Below are 26,304 nucleotides of genomic sequence, written 5' to 3' on the forward strand. Positions count from 1 at the left end.
GAGCTTCACCTAGCCTTCTTACAGAGAGGCAGACTCCCTGGAGCTATCAGTCCCATGTCCAGGCTTTTTACCCCCAGCATACACACACACTTGACCTTGATTTCTGGAGCTAGGGTGGATTTCAGGCTTTCCTCCCAAATGTAATTCATCTCCTGGTAACACACAGCTCCTTGCAGGCTGGGCCTCCTGCAGCAATCCAAGAAGTCCCTCAATAAGCAACTTTTCCTGGAACCTCATCGCCTCTCAAGAAACTTCCTTCATTGACCTCTGCTAGCCTTTTACCAGGTCCAAGTGTTTTTTAGCCAATAAGCTGCCAACCATCCACATAGGCAATTAAAACTATTTACAGATGGGCTGAGATGGGCTTGTTCTCCTTAAAGAAGGCTGTTGCAGGTAGACTTGGCTCTGACCCCCTTAAAGGGGCCAACTACCCTGTTGCATATATCTATCCTCTCCCTGATATCCCGGATGTCCTTCCAAATAGATACTATGCCCTTTTAATTAAGTAAAACAAACATAATTAAAAAGTCAGATGTAAAATATCTCTCCTAAGATGGTTTCAGAGGAACAGCCGTGTTAGTCTGTATTCGCAAAAAGAAAAGGAGTACTTGTGGCACCTTAGAGACTAACCAATTTATTTGAGCATGAGCTTTCGTGAGCTACAGCTCACTTCATCAGATATATACCGTGGAAACTGCAGCAGACTTTATATACACACAGAGAATATGAAACAATACCTCCTCCCACCCCACTGTCCTGCTGGTAATAGCTTGGAGAGTGGTCAGTTTAGATGAGCTATTACCAGCAGGAGAGTGAGTTTGTGTGTGTATGGGGGTGGGGGGGATGTGAGAAAACCTGGATCTATGCAGGAAATAGCCCGACTTGATTATGTAAAGAGTTGTCACTTTGGATGGGCTAGCACCAGCAGGAGAGTGAATTTGTGTGGGGGGGTGGAGGGTGAGAAAACCTGGATTTGTGCTGGAAATGGCCCACCTGTTGATCACTTTAGATAAGCTATTACCAGCAGGACAGTGGGGTGGGAGGAGGTATTGTTTCATATTCTCTGTGTGTATATAAAGTCTGCTGCAGTTTCCACGGTATACATCTGATGAAGTGAGCTGTAGCTCACGAAAGCTCATGCTCAAATAAATTGGTTAGTCTCTAAGGTGCCACAAGTACTCCTTTTCTTTCTCCTAAGATGATCTCCAGTCCTCTCTAACTTACAACTGGTTCTTCTTACTGGGTTAACAGTTGTAATATGGGTAGTAGCCACTGCCAGTTAGTTCTTTCAATGTGCCCATCTCATTTTGGAAATTTCATTTATTACATGTGGCAGAAGGCATTTTATCTCAGTACTAACAACACACCCATGGTGCCCAACTGTTACAGCATCTTTGGTTTCCTTCCTTATAAAATGGGATAGTGGTACCCAAATGGGCAATAGTGAACAACATGCTGATGTTCCTGCCTGGGTGGTATCTAGGAAGGTCTGGAATCTACACTCAGATGTATTTGTTTATTATTATGGGCAGAGGAAAAAGGGTCAGGCCTATTTACAGGAAGTTCAATGTTATAATAAAATGAGATGTGAAATAAGAGATGAATTACAAACAGTTTTTTTTTTTGTAAATAACAGTAAAAAGAAGGAAACCTCAAGTCTTGCACTAAAAAGCAGCTGAGGCTAATCTCATATTTACTCTGAATAAACAAAAAGCCAAAAGGCTCAGCACACATAGAGGGGAGGCTCTGTATCTCAAATACAATTAGGAGGGGATGCAGTATAGAACTTCTTTATGAGACTTAAAGATGAGGAAAACCTCAGTTTTCAGGTAGGAATTAATAATCCACTGTATGGTGTCAGAACACAAAAAGGAATAAATCCAATTTCATTATGAATGGCATTACTATTTTTCAGTGCCCCCAAAAAGCACAGGCAGAGGGTAGGAATCCGTTCTATTCCATACAAGACAAACGTATGGAGTGACACTACTGTAGCTGTAAAACCTGCAGCGGTGGGACAACACTCAGTGAGAGTTCCCATAGGCCCTCTGTCTGCGGAAGACAGAGGCATGTAGAATGTCTCCGAGAGAGTGAGGGAGTGGTAATTGCTACAAAAAGCAGCATGCACGTATCCCAGCACTACCCCATCTGCCAAGTAGCAAGAGGTGTGGGTCCAGGCCCTGTTCTACCAATCTATGCTCTCTTTGGGCACTAACATTTCCCCCTTCTTTGTGCTCGCAAAGCTCAAGCAGACCCCCATTTCACTTCACCCCCAAATGAGCACCTGGACTGCAGAGAGCCCCATCTAAGTAAATAACTGACAGCTGCTGAGAGTCCCCTCCCCATATGGTTGGCAGAGAAAACCTATTATTTAAAAGGCGTATGAAAGCCGGCTTAGCTTCCAACCTTCTCTACAAATACAGCCCTCACAGTATGTAAAGAGCAAACTCTATTAACAAACAAACCATGAGAAAACGTAAAGATCATTTCACACTGTCTCCCCAAGCTGTTATAAATCCTCCCTCAGAACTGCTCAGCCCACACATACAATTAGCCATAACCTGTTACAAATACTATTCCTTATAAACCAGTATAGCACACTACAGGGGACACCCAGAAGTTTCTCTGCAATGCACAGTCATTACCACTGTGCATTCACAGAAGATAAGTTTGCTACTCTGTTAAAGAGCCAGTACATCACAGTTTATTAATTTAACTGGAGTGAATATCCCTTCCCTTCAAAACTGACAGCTTTGCTTACTGCTAACATGTAATTTGAGGTAAACCCATATTCCTTTGTCTAGGACAGACCTGTTTATCACCTTTACCTGGGCTAGGCTGTCTGGACTTAAACATGTTCTAGTAACATCATACAGAGGGAATTCATAACTTCACATACATAAAATACATATGATGTTAACATATGTATTTTACAATGATAATAACCAGAATGTTATTAGCTTTCATATGATGCCTCCCAAGGGATATTTTGTACAAATATTATTGCAGTAGTGTTTAGGGTCTGAATATCAGGGTGCCTAGGGTCACAACCAGAGAATCATAGGACTAAAAGGGACCTGGAGAAGTCATCTAGTTCAGTCCCCTGCATTCATGGCAGGACTAAGTACTATCTAGACCATTCCTGACAGGTGTTTGTCTAAAATACTCTTAAAAATCTCCAGTGATGCAGATTCCACAACCTCCCTAGGCAATTTATTCCCGTGCTTAACCACCCTGACAGGAAGCATTATTTTTCCTCAAACATAGGATATCATTCACAAAATTACACTTGCCATGTACAAGAAACACTCAGCAGCTGCTTTCACCCCAAATGACTAGTCCTGTGATTTCAAAAATTTGGCAAGAAGCATGTGAAATGATAGAATAAATATTCATTTCCCCCCTCCTTGCTCTAACTTTTCCCCAAATTATGTATTCTTGGCCTAACTATAGGGAAGAGTTAGGATTATAAAATGTATATTCTTCCTATTAATACTGGGCAAAAAATACAGAACTTCTAGACACTGGCTCCCACTTCCACCTGCCCCTTCATCGAAGAAGCAGGATGCTCTGTTAGTTAAAGCTCCAGACTGGGACTCAGGAAATCTGGTCTGAGTTTTCAGCTCCTTCATAGACTAGCTGTGTGACTCTGAGCAAGCCACTTATACATCATGCTGTTCCTCAGTACACATCATCTGTAAAATGGGAGTGACAATGTTTCTCTGATGAGCACCATAGAAAAGGGTTTTAATAAAGTACATGTGATGCACATTAAGGAATATTGGCCGTGAAACTGTTAACATTCGGAAAACTACAAAGTACAGACACCTGTGAAGCCAGCTGGCTCCCACTATTGCCCTACCAATCCATGCAAAAAGAAGTATTGATTATTTGCCTTACTTCATCCTGGCCAAAACCAAAATGGATCTACTTTACTCCATCCTGTACAACTGAGTAGGTTTAAAGGGTCTTGTATAGACCACCTGGCAAACAACTTGTATGTGTACCATATATTTTTCTTTTGAGCCTAAATATAAAAATGTGAGGTAATAAAAAAGCAAGACTACCTGGTGCTATAAACACTTATTTATAAGTGGAACAACACTTATTCGATAATTACCACATGGTTTCAGACTTGGATGGCTGAAAATTAACTTTTTCAGTTCTAGAATCTCTTAGAAACAAGACATTCTGCACACGTGAGGTTAAACAAATAACATATGCATTCATCTTCTCTAACAATGACATCATAGAAGACATGGCCATGTTTTTAAGAAGAAAATCTATTCTGAGTGTTTCTGCTTTTAAAAAAAAGTTAGAATATGAGAAAAGCTGTGTTTCTGTCAAAAGCTGTTCCAGCTGTCAAGTTAGAAATGGCCAATCCTTATCTGAATTTGCAATGTATTGGTTTCTGCAGAACTTGGGTTGGGGAAGTAGTCAGCCCAAAGGAAGAGTTATGAGCACTGTAGAAGTGCTAATGCTTCAGAATTTCAGGAATTCCAAATAAAGAAGTCCCATGTTGCCTACCTTTATGATTACTATTGATTTTGTGCAAAATATGGTGCAACCAAGAATCCCCCAAATAGTTTTGTTTGGAAAGTGTTTAGATTATGGCAAAGATTTGATCAAATATGTGAGGAATGTGCTAACACTTACCTCCCACCAGCCCACAAATTTGGAAGTGAAGAGAATGTTGTAGTGCACTTTTTGCAGCTTGTAGCTGAGCCCTCAGACCTCCCCTAAGCCCCATATAGTCAATCCCTCCCCCTGCGCACACGCATTCTGAGTCTCTCTCGCACTCCCTACCACACTTATCTAAAGCATCAAATACAAGCTTCTTGTCCGTATTATTAAGGCCCTTCACAAATTAGTCACTTCCTACTTATCTGCTCTTTTGTCTTACAGTATCTCTTTTATTGTTGTATGCAGTGTAATTGTAGCCATGTCTTGCCATTAAAGAGACAAGATGGGTAAGGTAATATCTTTTATAAGAGCTCTGTCTGGCTTAAAAGTTTTTCTCTCTCACCAACAGCAGTTGGTCCTATAAAAGATATTACCTCACCCACCTTGTTTCTCTAATATTTCCTCCAGTCCATCAGCTATGACAGCTTCCATTGCTCAGTTGTCCACCTCTCCAACAAGTGCCTTTACTCCTTCTTCCATATTGCCCCTTACTCATAGAATGCCCTCCCTGAGGTAACCCACAAAGCCACCGCACTGTCCTCTTTCAAATCCATACTGAAGACCCACATCTGGTATGATGCCTATAATAAATTGCTTGTTGGTTATGGCTAGGCAAGTGGACAGCACAAATTATGGATAACATTAATATTCACTGTTTATTTATGTCTTTAAAAATTGACTTGAAACTTGCTAATTGTGCACATAGACAAGCTATTTAAGATATATTCCTATAACTGTTCCTCTCATTCTTCCCCGCCCCATCCCATATATTGTTTTGTTACACCACTTATTGCTTCTTTTTTTTTAAATTAAACTTTAAGATCCTTGGGGCAAGGCCTGTCCCACTCTGTGTGTGTTCAACACCTAGCACAGTGGGGCCTTATTCCTGACTGGGGTCCCTGGGTGTGTCTGTAAAACAAACAAATAAGAAGAGCAGAATAATTTCAATTGCCTGTAGCAAAGGGCCCAGATGTAGTCTAATTCTTGACCCAGTCAACTCTGTATTTTATACGAGGCAGTAAGTACCATTAGACAATCCCTCTCCCACCCCGCCAGCCCATCCCTCACCTCCAAGTACTTTCTCGTAAGCCACAGAAGCTAAAATGCAAACACTTGAATTATTGCAGTTCTAATAAGTGGAGAGAGAGGTTTTGGGAGCTGATGGCAATGGCAGTTCCAGGACAGCATCACCACAAAGGCTATTCCAGAGTTACATCAAGGAAGGCTGCCTAACAACTTATCCTGACTGAGTGTAAGACAGTTTACATCACTATTGGTATGAGGACCAGTGCACAAACCACTGATGACATGTATATGAGTACATAGATGCAACTATTGTGTTTTTTCCCCTTTTATTTTCCTGTTCATGTTTTTCTCAATACTGCCACAAGACTCAGGCATTTTCACTCTAGGTGTGCCCAGCTCTGCTTATCAGTTGCACATTTGCTTCAAGAATTCAGAGTGCCTCAAAATGTTCTTTGAGCAAGATGGTGGTGGGCATAGAAGATTGGCTGACCATATTCGAACTAGCTGACCCAGCACTTTGCGTTCATGGTATTACACAACAGTGCATGGTATAAGCAACACATAGCACTCCAAAATTTGAAAAGATGGCTGCTCTTGCACATTTTGTTAAAATACAACAATTTGCGATAAAGAACATTTTAAAACAACTCCACCCTATACCCTTTAAACTCAGCTTTTGCTTTCATAATTTCTTTTTTCAGCAAAAGTCTACTCAAAATTCACACATCCTCAGTTTTAGAAATCATCAAAACCATTTCATGAAAGCCATTCACAAGAGGAAATACTGTACCATGAAAATGTCAGGAAACAAATGCTAAATTTATGCACAGCATTACAAATGAATCACTTTGAAGCTCTGTGACACTTTAATTCCTTAGATATAAACAAGCTTGTGTTTCTTCAAAGACGCAAGGGGGACACACACACACACACAAAAAAAAGACAACAAAAAAGAAGCTTGAAAAAAATTTATTTAAGGCTATCATTTAATATCCTGAAAGCTTAGCCTTTTTATAACAAAGGTTTCAAGAGGGAAGTTCACTTCTCAGACATCTGTGACTGCCAGCCCCATTCTAATAATGCAGATATTTGGTGTTTGGAATCAATCCTATGTACAAGTCGACTTCATAGAAAAATAATTTCATTGCTAACTGTAAGTAGAGATATTTTGGCCCTAAATAAATGGAAAATATGAAGACGAGGCATTTTTGTATTCTTAAAGCTGTTACTTTGTGTGTCCTTTTGATAACATCTTTTTCCTATATAATCTTTTGGCAACACTACACTATTGTAAAATTCATTTCTTGGCATGCAAAGCAATATGGCTTATAAATATAATTTATAGAACACAAATTTCAGAATTCCCTGGTGACCAGCAGCTGATGTAGTGAAGAAGATCTTGACTTGTCCCATATTTATTTTGTACTTTTACTGGTATTTCCCCAAAAGGTCCCTGGAAAAACAAAAGGACATAATTAGGACCAGTTACAGTATTCAGAAAATCAAACGTGTGTGGAAGACATTTTTCCTGGTTTAGATTTAACTGATATTAGTTCCACAAACCCTTTAACAACTCCCTCTAATTATAGATTGAAATCACAATTATTTCTATAAGTAAAGCTCTTAAAAAGATTTTTAGTGGATGTTGTTAAACAACTTTTTTCATGTTGTACTAGATGCTAAATTTGCTAAATGCAAAAAAAAAAAGGGGAAAAAAAGAACATGCCAATAAAATTTATATTTTAATAATTATTTTCAAGCTTTAATAATAAGAATTAGTATTTGTTAGCCTACATTCTCAAAAGTGACTAGTGATTTTGGATGTTTCCATTTTTGTGTGAGATGCATGAAAGAGGCCTAATTTTCATAGGGAAGGCACTCAGCATCTTTGGAAATCAAACACCTTACACATGTCTCAATTTGAGCAGTTCTGTCTTTAAAGTGCTTTACAAACATCAACACATAATTCATAAAACGCCCCGAGAACTGGGTTAGAAAATTCTATTTTTCCATTTTACGAACAGGAAAACTGAGGCAAGGGGCTTAAATTACCCACCTTAGCCACAGAGGTTTTTCGTGTCATAGGAGGGATTAGAGCTCAGAAGTTCCTGGCTCCCACATTCTGTGCTCAGACCACTCTTTTAGACTGTATTATTTTTTTTAAAAAAATCTCCGATACGTTTTAATAGTATTTCGGTGGTTATAATTGCTCTGTACATGTCAGTTTCTTTTATCAATAATTTATTTTGGGCCAAATGCTTGTCAAAGTCAGATCCGTGGCAAAACTCCCATTAACTTAAATAGGAACAGGATTTGACTCTTGATACAAAACATAGACTATACTTAGAATGGTTTTGCTTACAGTATATGGCACGGTTGTAGTCCAACATTTTTAATATATGTACGGGTATAAATAAATAGTGACAGTTAAGGGGGAAATGATCTGTCTTTCCTCAGTGTGCTGCAAGTATATTAAAAATCTAAATATACTAAGATTTAAGATGATCAAAATTCAGTCACCTCTGGGTAACTTTTGTGTTAAGCAGCCATTTTAAGAACTCTTTGGCAGCCATGTCATCGAGGATTTTGTTGATATCACTGGTAAAAGTGCCATCTGCATGTCTTCTGTCCAGTTCTTCAGCTGCATTAGCTTCTTCTGAGAAACTTTAAAGGGGAGAAACGGTCAAATAATAGCTGTGCAGACCACAATAAACAAACCTCTTCAAGGGCCTCATTCTGCAGTCTTTACACACTCAAAGCTCCCACTGATTTCAAGGGACGCAAGGCTAGCTCAGTATGAGATTGTTCTATGTTAAAGGAACAATTGGAGTACTTCTCAGTGAGAGAAGATGGTTTGGATGTCGTCCTTTCCCATTTAGGGCACTTTTCTCAAAGATTTTTTAAGTGAGTCTTAATTCCTCAATTATAATAAAAAAATAAAATAAAATAAAATGCCAGAAACACCAGACCTAATACATCAAACTGCAATTTCCTAAACCAATGTTACTCACAGCTGAGATTAAAACATAATCAAATTCACTGTAAACATAATAAGCTTCACTGTTTAAGAATGAAGTTTTATTACATTGTAGCCAACTGTTTCAGGCAGCTGATTAATAGTTTTATTGGATTTATGAAGTCCTAGATTTATAATTCCTAAGGTATTTAGTGCATGAATATTTACCCTTTTAGCAAAATCAATTGGGAGTGATAGCTTTGTGAATTAACAGCTGCCAATTATAGTATTTTCCTAAATTCTGTGTGTTTGTGTGCTGTATACAGACATATGGGGTCAGTGGTGCTGGAACAATTTTTATAGTGGGATGCTGAGAGCCATTTAACTGTACAATTTTTATAGTGGGATTTAACTGTTTAAACCCTGTACATAATGGAAACTACTTCAAGCTAGGGGATGAGGCAGCACCCCTGGCACCCCTAATTCCAGCACTTATGTATGAGGCCAGATCCTGGCTCCTCTTTGTGCCCCGGAGATCTATTCTAACAGGACAGCCAGAGATTTCCCTGACAAACACCTTTACCCCATTTGCTCCCTTTCACCAGGCAAAGGGGGTTCTTTAATTGACAGGGGTCAAGTGGGTTGGAGCTGGAACACACTGTGCTCTGGTGATCTCTGGCAGGCAGAATAGTCCCCTTGGGGAGCCCTCTAACTTGCATAATTTAGGAGGGCCATTAGGTTGTTCTATGGGACCCCAGAGGCTAGTTTGATCTGGAGTAAGACCAAGGATCAAGTTTTCGGAAAGGTGATTTACACTTACCCCACTTTCCCACCTAGGAATCTGGGCTGAACACAGCTTGACCAGACCTGGGAATTTGGCCCCTAATTTTTACCTCCATTATCTACAGATACACGGATACCTTTCTGCTGCCCTGAATGCTATTCATTACCTATGACAACAAGACTACTGGAAATCAGAATGTCAGTAGCATAACTTGCCACCATTCTCTTTTCAATAGCTGATCTCACTCTTTAACTCTATCCTTTCAGGGATAGTCAGTCCTTTCAGAATTACTTTATCTGTTGGCTCTTCCTAGACTCCAACACACAATCTTGTCTTAGAGATATTTTATTATTATTAATATTATTATTATTTTGTATATAGTGCCAGAGACATACATGGTGCTTTACAGTGGTAAAATGTATTTTTTCAAAGAACAGAGGGTGAAATGAAATCCCTGCCCTGAAGAGCTTACAGTCTAAAGGCCCAAATAAGTACAGAACGGATAACAGAGGAGAACATTGTAGTTGCTAAGCCATGAAGAGCAGGTGGGGATTTGAAATAGGAAGAGACAGAGGATGCTTGGAAATGATTAAATGGGAGGCAGTTCTAAGTGTAAGATTATAATGAAAGAAGGTATAAAGTCAGGAATGAGAGGAGTGCATAAGCAGGAAAGAGTGCAGCTTGGGATAGGTATATGGAACAAGAGAAGATGTCAGAGCAAAGAGGTCAGAAATGTAGGTGGGGCAGAGCTATGGAAGGGCACTTTGAGGACAGGGAGATGAATCTTGAACTTACTGCAGGAAAGAGATCTTAGAAAGGGAAATGGGGGGGGGCACGGGAGGGGGGAATTCTGGAGGAAAGACTGGTTCAGATTTAGACATGTTGACCTTGAATCTAACTTGACCTTTTACAGTGTAACAGCACATTAAACTCGTCAACATCTTAATTTTAATCTGTAGTAGGACTGAATCATTTAAAATGATCATCTCACACCCACAATGTATCTTAAGATACAAAGAAAAATATGAAATACAGCAAGAATAAAACAAAAATACATTATGGTTCCATTAGGCTTGATTTCTAACCAGAAAAGCCAAACAACATTTCATGATAGGAACGGAAGGATTCTTACTCTCTTCTTCCTCGTCCATTCACTAACCAAGCAATGAACTCTTTGGCAGCTTGACCTTCCAAATAAGAGGTGATGTCACTGGTGTAGGTGCCCTCAGCATGCCTCTCAAATTCAGCATGACGCCTCGAGAGTCCATTGCTGAAAGAAAGGCAGTTCTCTTATGATCAGGACTATGTTATCACTTTATCTATTTGTGTCCTTTGCTTGCTTCTGTTGGCTTCTAGTTCCTGCCAGACCAACATTTCTCATTAGCAGGAAGTTTCTCCCCAAATTAGCCTTCATATTTTCACCCTAGGTCTTAGTTACACCCCCTGGTATCACCCTAAATAATTCTATCATATCCCCCTTTTGTCTCTTAGCCAAACTGTACAGATTTAACTCCTTTTGCGTTCATTTCCTCCAGCCACTGAGCATTTTTGGCTACTCTTCTCTGAAGAACCTCCGCTTTTTCAACATCCATTTCGTCATGTGGTTTCCAGAACTCTTTCAGGTGTGCTCATATCTAGGGTGTGTAGAAATGGACTGTTTCCTCCCTCTCCCTTGACACACTGCCTTTGAATATTCAGACCAAAATTGATCATACTGGTCTTTTCTGAAGCCAGATTGCATTGCAAAATTACATCTAATTTCTTGCTCACTATAACTGCTTGGATCATCCATTCCCTGCCTTCTGGCAGAGTAGACAAGTTTTGGAGCATTTTTTTCCAGATGTATTAGTTTGCATTTATTTTTAGCATTTGTTATTTTCTGCCTATGTTTCAAATTTCTCTAGGGCCCTTTGCATTATTTTTCCATCTGCTTGGCAGTTTGACATTCCTCCCAATTAGTACCATCTGCATTTTTCAATTACATGCCATCTATTCCCCCTTCTACAATGAACAAGTTACATAAAAATGGACCTAACACTGATCCCTGTGCTACTCCGTTAAAATCTCTGGCTGCCTCATCATATATCATTCCTCTTTCATTGGTCTTGTGTCCAGTATTGATCCCCCAACTCCATATTTCTTAGGATTCCCCTGCCTTCACTCACACTTGTGGGATTTTAGTACTTTTTTCCTCTGTACCTTAATCATTAGATTTCTTTATTCCCTAAAATTTCCTTTCCTGAAATCTAATACTCTCATACTGCTACATTCTCGAAGCCATTCCTGAATTCACCTAGCTCACAGCCACTGGTTCCAAGCTTCCCTATCATAATGAAAGTCTCAATCATTTCCTCCCTAACTGTAAAAATTAGACCCAGAATGCCTTCTTCTATGGCTGGAGTATCTAATTCCTGCATTATAATCATGAAGGTGTAAGGAATTCTCTATATTGTTGGCTGTGTTTCCTGCCCAACAGAAATCTCAGTTGTTTCAATTCCTTCTGAGTAACATATCCAGCATTTTAAAGTACCTTGACAGCTGGTCCAGGAATTTTTCATTCTCTCTCTCCTCCAGTGCTGGTTGTCTGTAGCAAAGGCCCAGAGTCATTATATCACTGATATCATATGAGTACATTGTATTGTATGCATAATATGCATTAGCTCATAAAATGCTATTGAATATTATTTGAATGTCACTGTAAAAATCTGTGAATGCTAAACTACCCAGGTGAGTGCTTTGGGGGGCTGTGAATGTAATTGAATACAGGCTCTTGAAACTGTTAGTTCCATACAAACGCTTCCCGGGTTAGGCAAGACCCGACTTACGCAAATTCACACTTATGGAAAAAATTCCGTAAGCTAAAAATAGGAGGTTTTTTGTTTTGTTTTGTTTTTTTGCGTAATGGTCGCGGGGGGGGGGGGGGGGGGGGGGAATACGTTTCCGACTTACGGAAAATTCGAGTTACGCAAGGCGTTCCAGAACGGAATGATTGCGTAACCCGGGGAGCATTTGTACTTCTGTTTTTAAGGACCACCTTAGCAGAGGAAGTTAAAATGTTAGCAGCACTAACTAAAGCCAGAAGGGAACATCTGATCCCCCTTGTATATCATCGGCCATAGAATTTCATCCAGTTACTTCTAGGCTGAGCCCAGAAAGTTGTATTTGACCAAAACATATCTTCCAAAAAGGCATGCATTGCCAGTATTTCTGTGGCACAATTGAGGTATCTAGTGGCCGACAAAGCTTAATCCTTGATAAGTGTTCTATAAGGAGACCATAGGATCAGAGTAGAGAAATATGGAAAAGATCTATTAGGTCACTGAGTCCATCTTCCTGCAAGAGTTTCCTTACAGATGACAAATCAGATACCACACTGATACCAGCCAAAAGACTGATGACTATTTTCAACCAATCACTTCTGCTATTTCAAAAAAGATTGAACTAGTATATAACAATGATCTTCCATGGTTGGCTCATTTTTTTGCTAACAATATATCAATGCTATGTTTCAATTATCCTTAAGGTCCTCTTCTCTGATTTATATGCTATCCATTAAAAAGGAAAATAGATCATGTTCTGTGAGGGGAAGCTGAACAGTGAACTGATTCCTGACAGGCACTAAATTATGGCTATATTTGTGCATGGAGATTTATAATGATTTTTCCAATATGCTTACCCGCTTCTTTTAGTGCTCATTAACCATTGCACAAAATCCTGAGCTCGTCTAGTGTCCAAGTACTTGCTGTAATCACTGGTGAATGTGCCTTGTGAATGACGTTTTACTTCATTCAGCTGTCTAGATTCATCTAATGGTTCAGTCTGGGAAGCTTTGAATGATCTATGAATAGTATGTAATAGATTAATCAGCATTGATGATAGCACTTTCTACAGGTGCTATACCTGCACTGACTTCTTTTTTTAAAAAAATTCTGTATTCCAACAGAATAAGAACAAAAAAGAAAAAAAAGAAACAAAAATTACTTGCTACAGATATGATTGTTAGCTGGCTGACAGAGTCAATCAGTACAGCAGCCTGGTAACTGCATAACTAAGAGTCTATTAGGACAACAATAAAAAGGTACTGTTAGAAACACCAAACTGGTGTGCTGCATTTTGCAATATAGATATCCTTCTCCGATCCACAGATGAATTAAATACACTGTAATATTATAAGAAACTTTTCCTCAAATCAAAGATTTTGCATCGAGTTGCAGGAAAAGTACAGGGGAGTATATTTGGATTATTCTGAGATGTTTGATTTTTAGTATTTACCTGGATTTCTCTTCTGTGTCTTGAAGAGGATTTTGCCAGCTGCCTTGAATGATCATTAAAAGCAATCCAGCCACGAAATAAATGTTTTTCATTTTCATTGCCTGTCAGAACACAGATGAGGGGGGGAATAAATATAGTCCTCTTTACATACTTTGGAGTCAATATATAGACAGGGAAACCCACTAATATAGAATGGAATGAAACTCCATGTATATGAGAGGAGAATGATAATCCTACATAGTTTCAATGTGTTGCAGTTTTCATACTATAACACCAGGTGGTTTTTAATTTTCTGAATTTATTGACTAAAGAAATAAAAGCAGAATCCCATCACAGAGTGCAGTGTCACATCCAGCCACTCTTCTTGCTCTAACTGAGCATTTTTTCTTCATCCCCTCACTTCTAAATTCTTGTGTTTTGTATGCTTTTGTTTTTATCATTTAAAGCAATGAACACCTGTAGGATTGGGCTCCTTGGGTAAAATAGGCAAATTTCAATCCAGAGTGTGACTTTTACAAAAAATAAATATATTTATGGTTAGAAATTTGTGATACAGAAGGTATATGAAATTCTGTTGTGTTTATGGTGCTTTTGATACAATGCTATACCTAGTACAGTCTTAGGTTTTCCATTTTAGTCCATCATTAGATTTACACCTTGCTACAACCATAAAGGGCTGATCCTGATACGCTGCTAGGTGTAATTCATATTGCTGTGGGTAGTTCCATTGACTGTATAAAATTAATAATAAAGGACTAGATTGGGATCTCTATCCTACTCCCTGTGTGGTCTCATGAGTAAGATTATTCACTGTGAGTAAGAGTATCACAGTGTGGCATACAGTACATATATATATGTTTTGGTGGTTCAGCACTACATTGTGAATCCCTTATTCAGACTGATGAACACTTTCTCATACACGTAGTTTCATTGTCTTAATTATATATTTCAGTGAGCAATCACCAGCATGAGTAAGGTGATTACCATCTGTTCCTTAGTATGTAAATGCTAAAATTATCATTATTGAATGTACTACTATTAGTTTGATTTAGCTTATGGACCCAATATTGGAGATGAACAAATAATTGATTTTTTTGGTTTGCTGGCAGAACTGGAAAAACATTATTAAGGTTGAATGTTCATTTTGTTCAGGTTTCAGAGTAGCAGCCGTGTTAGTCTGTAGCCACAAAAAGAAAAGGAGCTGCATCCGATGAAGTGGGCTGTAGCTCACGAAAGCTCATGCTCAAATAAATTGGTTAGTCTCTAAGGTGCCACAAGTACTCCTTTTCTTTTTTGCCATTTTGTTCAGTTTTTCATTTTATTTTGTTACATTTTTGGGTGTTTTTTAACCTTAATTATTTTAAACAAACCTCGCTAAATTTAGAATGAAATGTCATTTTGGAATGAAAAGTCAAAATATTTCATTTTGAAACTGTCAAACATTTTGACTTTTTCTAAATTTCTTTTTCATTTTTTATTCGTCTAAAACTATTCTCCAAATTCTACTCAAATTCACAGTTTTGACTGCCTTGATACTGCATTTTTAATAGATCAAAATATTTGACCAAAATAATTTTGACCAACTCTACCCAATACTGCAAATACTTACTGCTGAGCATAGCCCCTATTACTGCAAATAGCCCTGTTGAATTCAATCAGACCACTTACACAAGTTAGCACATCAGCGAGCAGCAGTAGATATTTGCCTGCACTGGCTCATAGACTAAAGTGATTTGTAATGAAAGCATCTATGAAATTGAAGCAAAATTATTATAAAGCAGCAAGTAGATTTTAAAGTACTTGCTTTGGGTCAATTCTTAACTTTATGAAATGATTGTTTAATAAAATTAATTAATATACATTTTGGACTCATGCTTTTGGCTATTAAAAATAAATTAAACAAGCCAAGATATTTAGCTCAAAAAGTAGCTAATCTTCATCAATTCATGCTTTAAAATAAGCATGGATGACAATGTTAATTAACTGTAAAGCAACTGAAATTGTAATAAGTTCACAGAAATTGAATGTCACTGGAAATGTTTCATCATGCATTTGAACTGATACTCTGTTGTATGCCTGAAAGAGCCACTCTCCCATCCATGAAAATGTTCCAGAGAAGTTTATACTACAATCTGAAAAACAAAGGGAGATAGGAAAATTGAGCCAGTTGAAATAAAATGTAAGTGGCTAACTAAATCCCTGGAGGCCAATAAAAAAACCTAAATTTAACCTTCCACCTCACTTGTAGTCCTCCTCATTGGTCCAGGTGTCAGAATAAGGGATCCTTGTACGCATCTAAAGCTAAATTCTGCACTGATTTATACCCCCCATAAAATCCCCTGTTTATTTGAATTCAGTGAGCCAGACAGAGTGTCAGTCAGAGCAGAAATGGATCCATTCTATACTGCATTACTTTGGGACCATGGGCTGAGGTAAGAACGGATCAGAAGCCTTGTTGTTTCAGGTTTATGCTATGACACATTTCAGAGCAGGTTTTCAGACATAATTGAGCATGACAACTTGTATCTTCCATGAATTATAAGATCACACACACAACTGGACATGAAACATAACAGAGTAGAAGACTCAATGGACACCAAATACCCAATAATTTGGCAAAAATCTGAGTGGAAAATATAATAAGCCAAGTACTAGGCGATTGATGGATAGCAAGCACTTACCAGAAAGCACTGACTAAGGTTCATTGTTTATTGTAAATTAGTATTCAGACCATTATATTGAGGTTTTCTTCCCCAGAGCTAAATACATATAACTTAGGTGCAGAGCAATGATGCCAGAGAGGAAGTACATAGAAGATCTGCATTCAGAAGTATGTACAGAACACTCAGTGCAGGATATAGAAACCAAACAATCATGAAACTGGATTTCTAAATATCTAGGGGCAGATCCGCGGCTGGTGCAAATTGTCACAACTCAATTGACTTTCAGGGAGCTATGACAATTTACACCATCTGAGGATCTGTCCCCTGGTATTAACTGCTGCCAGACATTCCAGCTCTGCTCAGGCAGAGTACACCCTTAGGTAAGGCCCTATTTTCAATGGCATGTTGCTGGCCAATAGCAATACAATACTGCTGGGTTGCAATATAAGGCAATATAGTTAAGTGGCATTTTAGTCAGAGCTAGAAAAATGAATTGAAGAATATAAGGTTTCCCATATTGGATCAGATCTTTAAGCCATGAAATCCATTATCCTATCTCTAGCAGTGGTCAATACCAAATACGCCAAAGGCAAGTAAGTGCCTTCACAGTTGCAGCTGGCTGATCAAGCAACGGTAAACATAGAGAGGAATTCCTTTTTGACCTCCTTAGTGATTAGTTTATGCCCCAAAGCATAAGGTTTAATTACTCCATTTCAACATACCATGCATATTGTATCTAGAAGTGTCATATTGGTCCTAAAACTATTAAAATCCAGCCACAATATTTAACTCTCTGTCCACTTGGAGTTGTACTTCAGTGGTACAACACTGACATCCAATGTTGATCCTAAAGAATACATCAGTTTCACATTTCATGTGTTTAAAGACTACAGGAGAAATCCTGGCGTCTATTCACACTTATTCCTCAGTCAAAAGTTTCTAGAACTGGCTGGATTTGGCATGAAATAGTTTGGTTATTAAATGCTGTTTATGTTGAATATCATCAATATGAAAAAGTTGATCTTCAGTAAATAATTTAGAAATATAAAGAGCGTGATTCAAAGTCTACTGAAATCTGTGGAAAGACTCCCATTGATTTCATTGGGTTTTGGGGACAGATCCTTAACCTCCAATCCTGTAAGACTTACGCAAAGTGCTTCATGTTATATATGAGAGTGCTCCCATTTACTTTGATATGATTTTGGCATATATTTAAATTTAAGTATGTGCTTGAGTTCTTTCTAAATAAGTATGTTTCCCAGAATCAAGACCTTAGATTGTATCAGCAAGTAGCATTTGGTGAGATTAGTAAAATAGCAAAGATTACAAAGTATTTGCAAGATTTGAAAATCTTTAAGTTAGAAGAAAAGGAGGACTTGTGGCACCTTAGAGACTAACCAATTTATTTGAGCATAAGCTTTCGTGAGCTCAAATAAATTGGTTAGTCTCTAAGGTGCCACAAGTCCTCCTTTTCTTTTTGCGAATACAGACTAACACGGCTGCTACTCTGAAACCTTTAAGTTAGAGGAACCTGCCTTTTAGCCAGCCAGCTATTTTGAAAACTGCTGCACTTTCATTACATATTTGTCAAACGTTTTATCTTAAAATTTAAGATGCATTTTTGTACATTTATTCTTCAATATTTAGCATTGGTAATCACGGTCAGTAATAGTTATTTATTTTATATAAGTCAAAGACAAAAGTAGTAACTAGAAATGTGTTCTTATACTATTACTGCTTCATTCTAGAAAACACAAAAGTGTGCCCTATAGAGAAAGAGGAATTGTTAACAAAAGAATATTTGTACAGATTTATTACCTATAATTATTTCTTGAAAGCCAGATAAGACTATTTCCATAGCAAGTGGAACCTGGCTCTTGAATCTGTTTGAGAGGTTTAGATTTTTTGTAGAAACAGCTACAAAAGCTTGTGGTCTCAAGTGTCAAAGTTCCAGTCACACTGAAATAAATTTTAAGTAGAAAACTATCTGTTTTTTTAAGGTTTCAGAGGAACAGCCGTGTTAGTCTGTATTCGCAAAAAGAAAAGGAGTACTTGTGGCACCTTAGAGACTAACCAATTTATTTGAGCATGAGCTTTCGTGAGCTACAGCTGAGCTGTAGCTCACGAAAGCTCATGCTCAAATAAATTGGTTAGTCTCTAAGGTGCCACAAGTACTCCTTTTGTTTTTTTAAGTTGGCTAATGAATTCATTTCTAATTCCTCTCCAATTAGAAATTAGAAAGTACATTTCAAATCCTTCCTTTCCTTCAGTTTCAAAATGTATTAGCTAAACTGAAGTTGTTACAGTGAGACACATAAAAATTAACAAATCAGCTGAATGGATGTTCTTAACCAGGATCCTAGCCACCAGAGAGACTGTCAATAATATGTATTTATCAAATCTTGATCAAAATGTTTAAGGCTGAAAAAAGTTATAGACTCATATAGCATTTACTTTGCATTTGGAATTACAGAGGAATATTTTTTCTTGATAACCTGGACTTTCACTAGTCTTCTGAACATATTTTACTACAGATTTCTTTAGTGTACTGTGTGGAAGCTGTACTTGGATATATTGCAACAAAGTTTGCACAAAGAATCCTGCTAAAAGCCCAATTAATTCCAACAATCAGTCGAGTTACATAATGGCTGAATAAGGAGAAATATTTTTATTTGAAAATTAAAATGTGAATAAGAATAGATTTCTGGAGATATGAGACTGTTGCAGATAGTACAGGTTATTAATTATGAATCTACTATCTCTTTAATGTACATGTAATTTACTACTAATTTATACACACTACACTGTAAAATGCATTTATGGAAAAGTTACGTAGAATGTAATCGATACCTTTCTAGAAGTTTTTTGCACCATCCTACAGTATTCCACAACTGGGATATAATTCTGTATTAAATTCTGTAGGTTCAATTCTGTAGGCTGATTCAAAATAACCAACAGGAAGGTTAAAATTTTCTATTAAATGATATACATAAAATCTATAACTTTCCAATATGGCATTTTATGGTGTAATATATATAAAATGAATGAAAACCACATACTTTCAATGGAGTTAGACCAGTGTAAAACTGTTGTAATGGAGTGGCAAATCTACCTTGAGATATTTTCAAGTAATTTTTATAGAAACCTATTTAATATATCTAGTCCCCTACTACTTTCATCCCTATTAATTTCTATCGGACTTTTAGGATGTTTCTACAAGGAATGACGATGTTTAAAGTAAAAATGGTTCAATATCTGTGAAGGACACATGTCTAGTAAATGGTATTTGAAAATGTGAGTGTAAGACAAACAACAAAAATCAATATTTATGCATAAGTGTTTAACATTTAAATTCTTACGATAATGCATTTCTTCCATGAGTCCATGTTTAATCATCCTCCTTTCTATCATTTCTGTCAGTCTTAGAAGTTGATTTTGATCTTTGGATCATTCTCTCTTAAATTAATTGCCTTCTATTGAATAAACTAAAACTGATTAAAGTTTAACTATATACACTACTTATTCATGCCAAATATAAAAAGATGATACATAATAATAAATAATAATAATAAAAGAAAAGCTTAAAAAGCACCATTTTGAGAGATCCTGTATTTGCTTTACAAACCTTGGACAGAACAATTGCACTCAACCCATTGAACAAATCTTATTGGTAGCTAGCGTGAATCTTACCTTCTTATACTTTGAAGTGATGCACAGCGATTGGAGAAAGAGCAGCTACTCTTCTGGAACTTTGGGAAACCTTCAGGATCCGGAGATCTGCCTAGCTGCCTCTGTGGCTCAGCCTTATATATACTGTTCAGCTCTAGTAAGCATTATGAGAGTGCATCATTGCTGACAGTTTCCTTATTCAACTTAAAAAAAATCATATTTGCTATTCTTTACTTTACATTTGACAATTTTTACAAGCAATTTCACATATTGACTCTGCTTACTGTATGACATCATTGTGGAGATAGGTCCTTAATGGAGACGCAAAAGGAATGAGATGTCAATGTCAAAAGAAGTAAATATCAATCAGGAGGACATTAGGGCTATACACAATTAAGTAAAGGTGCTAGGAATCAATGCAACATGTCCTTCAAATTCAGGTTTGCCTATCTGACATTTAAATTAAAATTGACGGGTGAATTCCTAGCTCCACTGAAGTCAATGGCAAAACTCCCATTGATTTCAGTGGGGCAAGGACTTCACCCATCAATTTTATAAGTTTAACATAATAAAATAGTAATAATAATAAGAAGAAACATGTACCTCACACAAAGTCTCCCACAACCAGAGAAAGGGAAGACTCCATAAAGTCCACCAGAGACCTTGCTGTGCCGATATAATTAACTCAAGAAAAGCTGAGATACTACTGTGATGGGCACCAGTACAAAACCCTAAACCAGACAGATTGAATGTAATAGAAACATTTGGTTTCAATTCAAATTATGTCCAGGGGCAATGTATCAATTTTGTAAATTCCTACGTATGAGAATATATGGTACATGTGTGATCTGTATGCCAAATACTTGTTACATAACTGAGATCTACATCATGCCCCTTAGATCTGCTCATATAGCCTGGTGCCCTGGAAATGAGTTTAAAAGGATAATACAGGCCCAGGCTGTATTATATCATGTAGAGTTGCCCTTCAGAGTGAGTCCTTGGGGCATCAGTGACAGGATCAGAAGCCCAGCTCTGATGAAGCAGCATTGCCAAGGAGGCAGGAGGGAAGGGCACCAATGGCCGGAGCTGGCATAGAGGCACAAAGCTTCTGTGCACATGGCCCTGGGATCTGAATAGATTCCTGAGGATCTGCCAGTGTTGTGGGGTGGGTCCTTCATCCTCTTTTATGAAACAACAGTCTGGGGTCTCCAAGAGGAGATCCCAATGGAGACTTCCTCCTGTGGTTTTTTTCATGGGTTGGGATCCAGATCTGGAACTACCTGCTAAACCTGTAAGTACAAATTGTAACAATGTATGTACAACTGACAGCGCTTATTATATTTGTAAGTGATCAGATGGTCCAAATTAGATGTTAGAAATTAAGGGCTAAATGCTCCCCTGAGCCTAAAGTTCTGCTTGGTAGAGGGAGGGGTGTGGGATCACTAGGAAGCCACTTACAGCTCACTGAACCTGTGCACCAGCGGTGGCCCCAGCATGAACTAGAGCATCGTAGGGGCTAAGTTATGATACTGGAGTATGGTCCCTAAAGATACATCCTCTCTCTCCCCACCTAACCCCTCACACCAGCAGAGTTCTCCTTCATTAGAAGAATTCTTTGCTGGCCGACTGTGGCCAGATTCCAGCCACACATACTGCCTGAGCAGCACAAAAGGAGTCAGAATATAAACCAGAATCTAGCCTCTAGCCTGATAAGCCTAGATCCTATATGTAATATAACAGCAAATACAAATTGTAATGTATGCTCACCAACGCCCCCATAGATACCCATGTAACTGTACCGTATTATTGTATATACCTAGGGAACAGCAAATCTCATCACGTCATGCCACCTTACACTGGCCACATGGTATATTTTAATTTCTAACATTGTGAAGTTATTACATTGCTCCACTCACAGGGTCCATGTACTGAAGCCAATGTTCCCTGTAAGTTTTCTATATGTGAAGGACAAATGACTGCTTGTGCTGAAGTTTAAAACTTAAGTGCACAGCCTCTTCCACTGCTATTCCCTATATTCCTCCACTTTTCATTCACTCTTCCCCCTTCCTACATCAACTCATTCTCCCTCCTCATTCATTTCTTCTCCCATCAATCTCCTTTTTATACCTCCCTTCTCTCTCTCATTTCTCTCTCCCTTATCTTTATTCTCACTCCCCCCAATCCAAAATGTTTTCAAATCCCCGATTCAATGTATGGATTGGGATTATGTGCTTACATATATTAACACATGGATCCAAATACTGCAGGTATATCGCACATACTTTGGCTTTTCAAACTTTTGTCTGAAAGGTGTGTTAATATCTGTATAATTCCTCATCCAACACAACCTCACTGCACACACACACAAACTCACCCCAAACTAATCCAAGGCACCAATCCTCCCCTGCACAGACAGAATGAAACAGGTCTGCAGCCTCTACACCAAGATGTTTGGGAGCCAAATTAAGCATTCACACAACTTGCAAAACCCAAATCCATTCATTTTAGGGAACCCCAATACCACTAAAGTGCCTTGCCTACCTTGCCCCAAATTTTTAAAACTCTGGACTAAGATTTTAAGATTGTTAGGTATGGGGGGCAAAATCAGACTTTAAATAGGAAAGTGAGTCGAATCCTTAAATATCACAAGGTGCTGTGTCTCTCCATCATGTTGGTGAACTTTCCTACTCATCTATGAGAACACACCAGAGAGCAGTTCTGCAGTTCCCAGGCAGGACAGCAGATGGTGTTCAGTTGGCCTTTTATCAGTTTCTTGCCCAGTATGGTACACAGATAGTCCTGTTGCAATGGATTGCTACTAACCTTACTTTACTGCATGTTGAGTTTTATTTATTATTAGTTGAAAGATACACAGCCTTCCTAAATCAGCTCTGCAAAAGATAATACAATATCACCTTCCCCAGAATCCTGTCAGTTCTTTACTTCTTGTTTGTTTAGTCCTATTTATTCTCTAGTGTAAAAATAAAGACAAGTTTCAAAGTAGCAGCAGTGTTAGTCTGTATTCACAAAAAGAAAAGGAGTACTTGTGGCACCTTAGAGACTAACAAATTTATCTGAGCATAAGCTTTCATGAGTTGCATCCGATGAAGTGAGCTGTAGCTCACGAAAGCTTATGCTCAAATAAATTTGTTAGTCTCTAAGGTGCCACAAGTACTTCTTTTTTTTTTGTAAAAATAAAGTTTTCTATTTACAGTATAGTCATTTCAAATGAGTATGAAGTATGAAACAGAGCAGCTGAATGCACCTGGGTAGTCAACTTGCTATATAGATTATTTAGTTCAGCACAATCTAAGTGATCATCAGATTACAAATATGTCTTGAATGATACACAATATAAAAACTTTACAGGAAAGAAGCAAAACCCATCTGTGCTTTTCGTTATTGCTGTATATTTGTGAGTGCAACTGTATGCAATGGGTGAGCTGTATGCCAAACAAAATTACAGAAATGGATCAAGTACGTGTCCAGTGTATTTATTAGAGGGGCTGAAATTTTTTGAATTTTGTACTTTTAAGGAAGTTTCTCATCACAATTTGATTTTTTATGAAAAACAAACTTTTTTTTTCTAAATTTTCTTTTTTCAACCAAGTCAGCACATTCCAATGACCTTTTTTTGTTACTGTTTTTCTACCATTTTTGTTATTAAATACACAACACATGCACATTGGTGGTGGTTGGGTCTTGGGGGAATGGGTGGTAAACATGTTCCCCTCTCTTCATGACAATTACCCTGGAGGTGTTCATCTGTCCAATGACTTGTCAGCCAGGACTATACTGTTCGGGCTATGTGACCCATTAAGGGTCCCCACCACTGCCTGACAGTCAGACGGGATCTGAACTCCCACTGTGGGTTTCAGAGAAGCACAGCACATGCTTATAACTTGCCTGACATCATTTCCCAGGCTTGACTACACCTCACAGAGCAGTGATGGCTTTCAGTGAAGGAGGATTTTTCCCTCTCAGACTACAGGAAAGACTCTAGTGCCCCAGAACCTGGCTAAACTGTACAGCTCCAGCGAGGCTCCATGCCACCATGGATGCACCAAGGCTGAGGGTTTGGCCCTCATTGAGTAGAGAGGTATCATGCCGATGGAATAGGCCACAGTGTCTGATGCTACATATTGGCACGGCTCCATGTGAAATCAATGGAGCTGCAGCAATTTACGCAGGCAGAGGAGTTGGTCCACTGTGTACCAGTTATGCTACATTTTGTGAAGACAATGAATATAATTGAAAGTAATACCAATACCGTTAGCAAATATGATAAATTATTCAGATTAAATACAAAGCATTTAAATGGCTCTACAAAATGTATTAAACAGCTGTGCCCTGTAATTGGGAGCTGACTGATAAACTGGAAGATACTAAATGTGATGTGAAGTTGACTTTATCTCTGATCCAATTTGTTATGAGCTTGAATCATGGCCTGAAGGCCTGGCTGGAGGTGCACCTGGCCTTTTCACTCATGTTTTTCTCCATGCCTATTCTGCAGCCACAGAAGGTCCAGTGCAGCAGAACTGGTGTGGTTCCACTTTGGATGGGAAAGAGGGGCTGGATGTGGGAGAGATGCTCATGGGGTGTGTGCACCCTGTACAGCATGGAATGGGGGTGGGCAGGGAGCAGGAGAGAGCATGGGGTTGGAGTGGGGCCAGAGGATCTACTGCTGTGCATGTGTAGATGCTGTACGAGAAATATTTAAGCCACTGAACTGAAGCAGCCCCTGCTTTGCCCCCATGTTTGGTTTATTTTGTGCTAGCAAAGCATCCACAGGGGAACTGGAACTCTAAACAATCTAATCGGTGTTTGATTATTTCCCAGTACAAGGACTTCTCTGCTCAATACAAATAAAATAGTAGTGTCTACACACTTCCTCTCTAAAGCTCCATCTCCAGTGACTTAGCAGACTTGTTTAAATAACTACACTTCGAGCTGGGGGGTGGGATTTCCCAGGCTAGCTCTGACTGAACCACCATGCTACAGAGTGAAGCTGAGGTGTTGCAACCAGCAGGAGGGGCTAGCCACCCTGACTAGGTACCTAGCATGTTCAATGGGACCATATTCAGGGTGGCTGGTCACTCCCGCTGCCACAGCTACACTGTGTTTTTAGCGTGATAGCTTGATTGGAGCTAGCACAGGCATGTCTCCTTGACTGGGACTCACACTCCCAACTCCAAGTGTAGACATACCCTTAGAGTTATTTAAAACCAAAGTTTAGCTGTCCACTGTGGTAAATTGGGTCAGAGAGAGCTAAAATATCAAGTTTGAGACTAAAGTCCAGGTATGAATAGGGTGTTCACCTCACACATGCTGGTAAAGGGGTAATACAGACCTGAGAGATCAGTTAAACTGCCTGCTTGCACCTGGAGAATGGGCCAGACCTAATTAGAAATAAAGCTCAGGTGAGGAAGAGCACAATTTGTTTCCATAGAGCTAGGTGAGCCCAGCTTGGGAGGAGACCCAGAGGAGAGGAGGTGGAGTGTTCCATCTCTTGGAAGCAGCCTGAAAGACCACTGAGAAGCAGAGCAGGCAGGCTGTCCACCCCAGGGGTGAGCTGAAAGCCTGACTGGAGGCAGGGGCTACGAGGAGCTGTAGCCTGCCTGAACCCCTGTGGGAGGGGAGGAGTGTGCTAGCTCTTTCTAACTGTCCCAATCAGTAGACATGCTGAGACTCTGCCAGACTTGGTGGATGGCAATACAGAGTGGAGAGTGCTGCAGGGATTCTGATGGGCACTGTGTCAGTTGCTAATGAATGAACACATAGGAGTTTCTGCACTGCACATCAGCCCTATTGTCTGCTGTTAGCACAGACTGCCTATGTGGACGGAGCATATGTGATCACAAGGAGATTTAAATACTGGCATCAGCTGAAGATATCGCCTCCCATCCTTAACTACTTAACTCACTGGCCCTGTCTTCCTGATTGCAGTGTAGAAGTTATTCCAGCAGTGCTGTGTAGTTGTCACACTATTCTGGAGACGTAGTCCTGCTTTTCCTTACAAACGGTGAAGAGAGTGCATAGTGGCTGATGTAGAAAAACATTAAGCAGAATTAACAGAATGGTGTGCTTCCCCCCTGGGCCCCCAGCCCTACCTCTGTCTATCCCCCTACTTTCTCCCCCAACCCCAGAAGCCAAGTCTGACAATGCCTGCTCTATTTTCCCAGATAATAACTAGGCACTAGAGCAGATTAACAATGATGTCCAGGCAACTTAATCCATTTCTAAACATTATT

The 26,304-nt window shown here is 38.9% G+C and overlaps 1 protein-coding gene across 8 annotated transcripts in view; it reads right to left on the reverse strand.

Annotated features, from left to right (window-relative positions):
- Positions 1-6,662: 6,662 nt before the first annotated feature.
- The window catches only part of FAP (pro-glucagon), an 80,567-nt gene continuing 60,925 nt past the window's right edge, over positions 6,663-26,304 (reverse strand). For 2 of the 8 annotated variants that reach the window (XM_075117882.1, XM_075117883.1), the window contains 6 exons: positions 13,722-13,822; positions 13,126-13,287; positions 11,980-12,033; positions 10,582-10,719; positions 8,230-8,373; positions 6,663-7,162 (listed from right to left, as the gene is read on the reverse strand). In XM_075117882.1, coding sequence (XP_074973983.1) covers positions 7,138-7,162; positions 8,230-8,373; positions 10,582-10,719; positions 11,980-12,033; positions 13,126-13,287; positions 13,722-13,822 — 624 coding nt within the window. In that variant the 3' untranslated portion in view covers positions 6,663-7,137. Of the gene's footprint in view, positions 7,163-8,229; positions 8,374-10,581; positions 10,720-11,979; positions 12,034-13,125; positions 13,288-13,721; positions 13,823-20,074; positions 20,208-26,304 lie in introns of those variants that run through there. The other 6 variants (XR_012664361.1, XR_012664363.1, XM_048870406.1 and 3 more) reach the window with 5 other exon arrangements.

This window comes from Caretta caretta, chromosome 11 (assembly GCF_965140235.1).
Source record: "Caretta caretta isolate rCarCar2 chromosome 11, rCarCar1.hap1, whole genome shotgun sequence".
Classification (NCBI taxonomy): Eukaryota; Metazoa; Chordata; order Testudines; family Cheloniidae; genus Caretta; species Caretta caretta.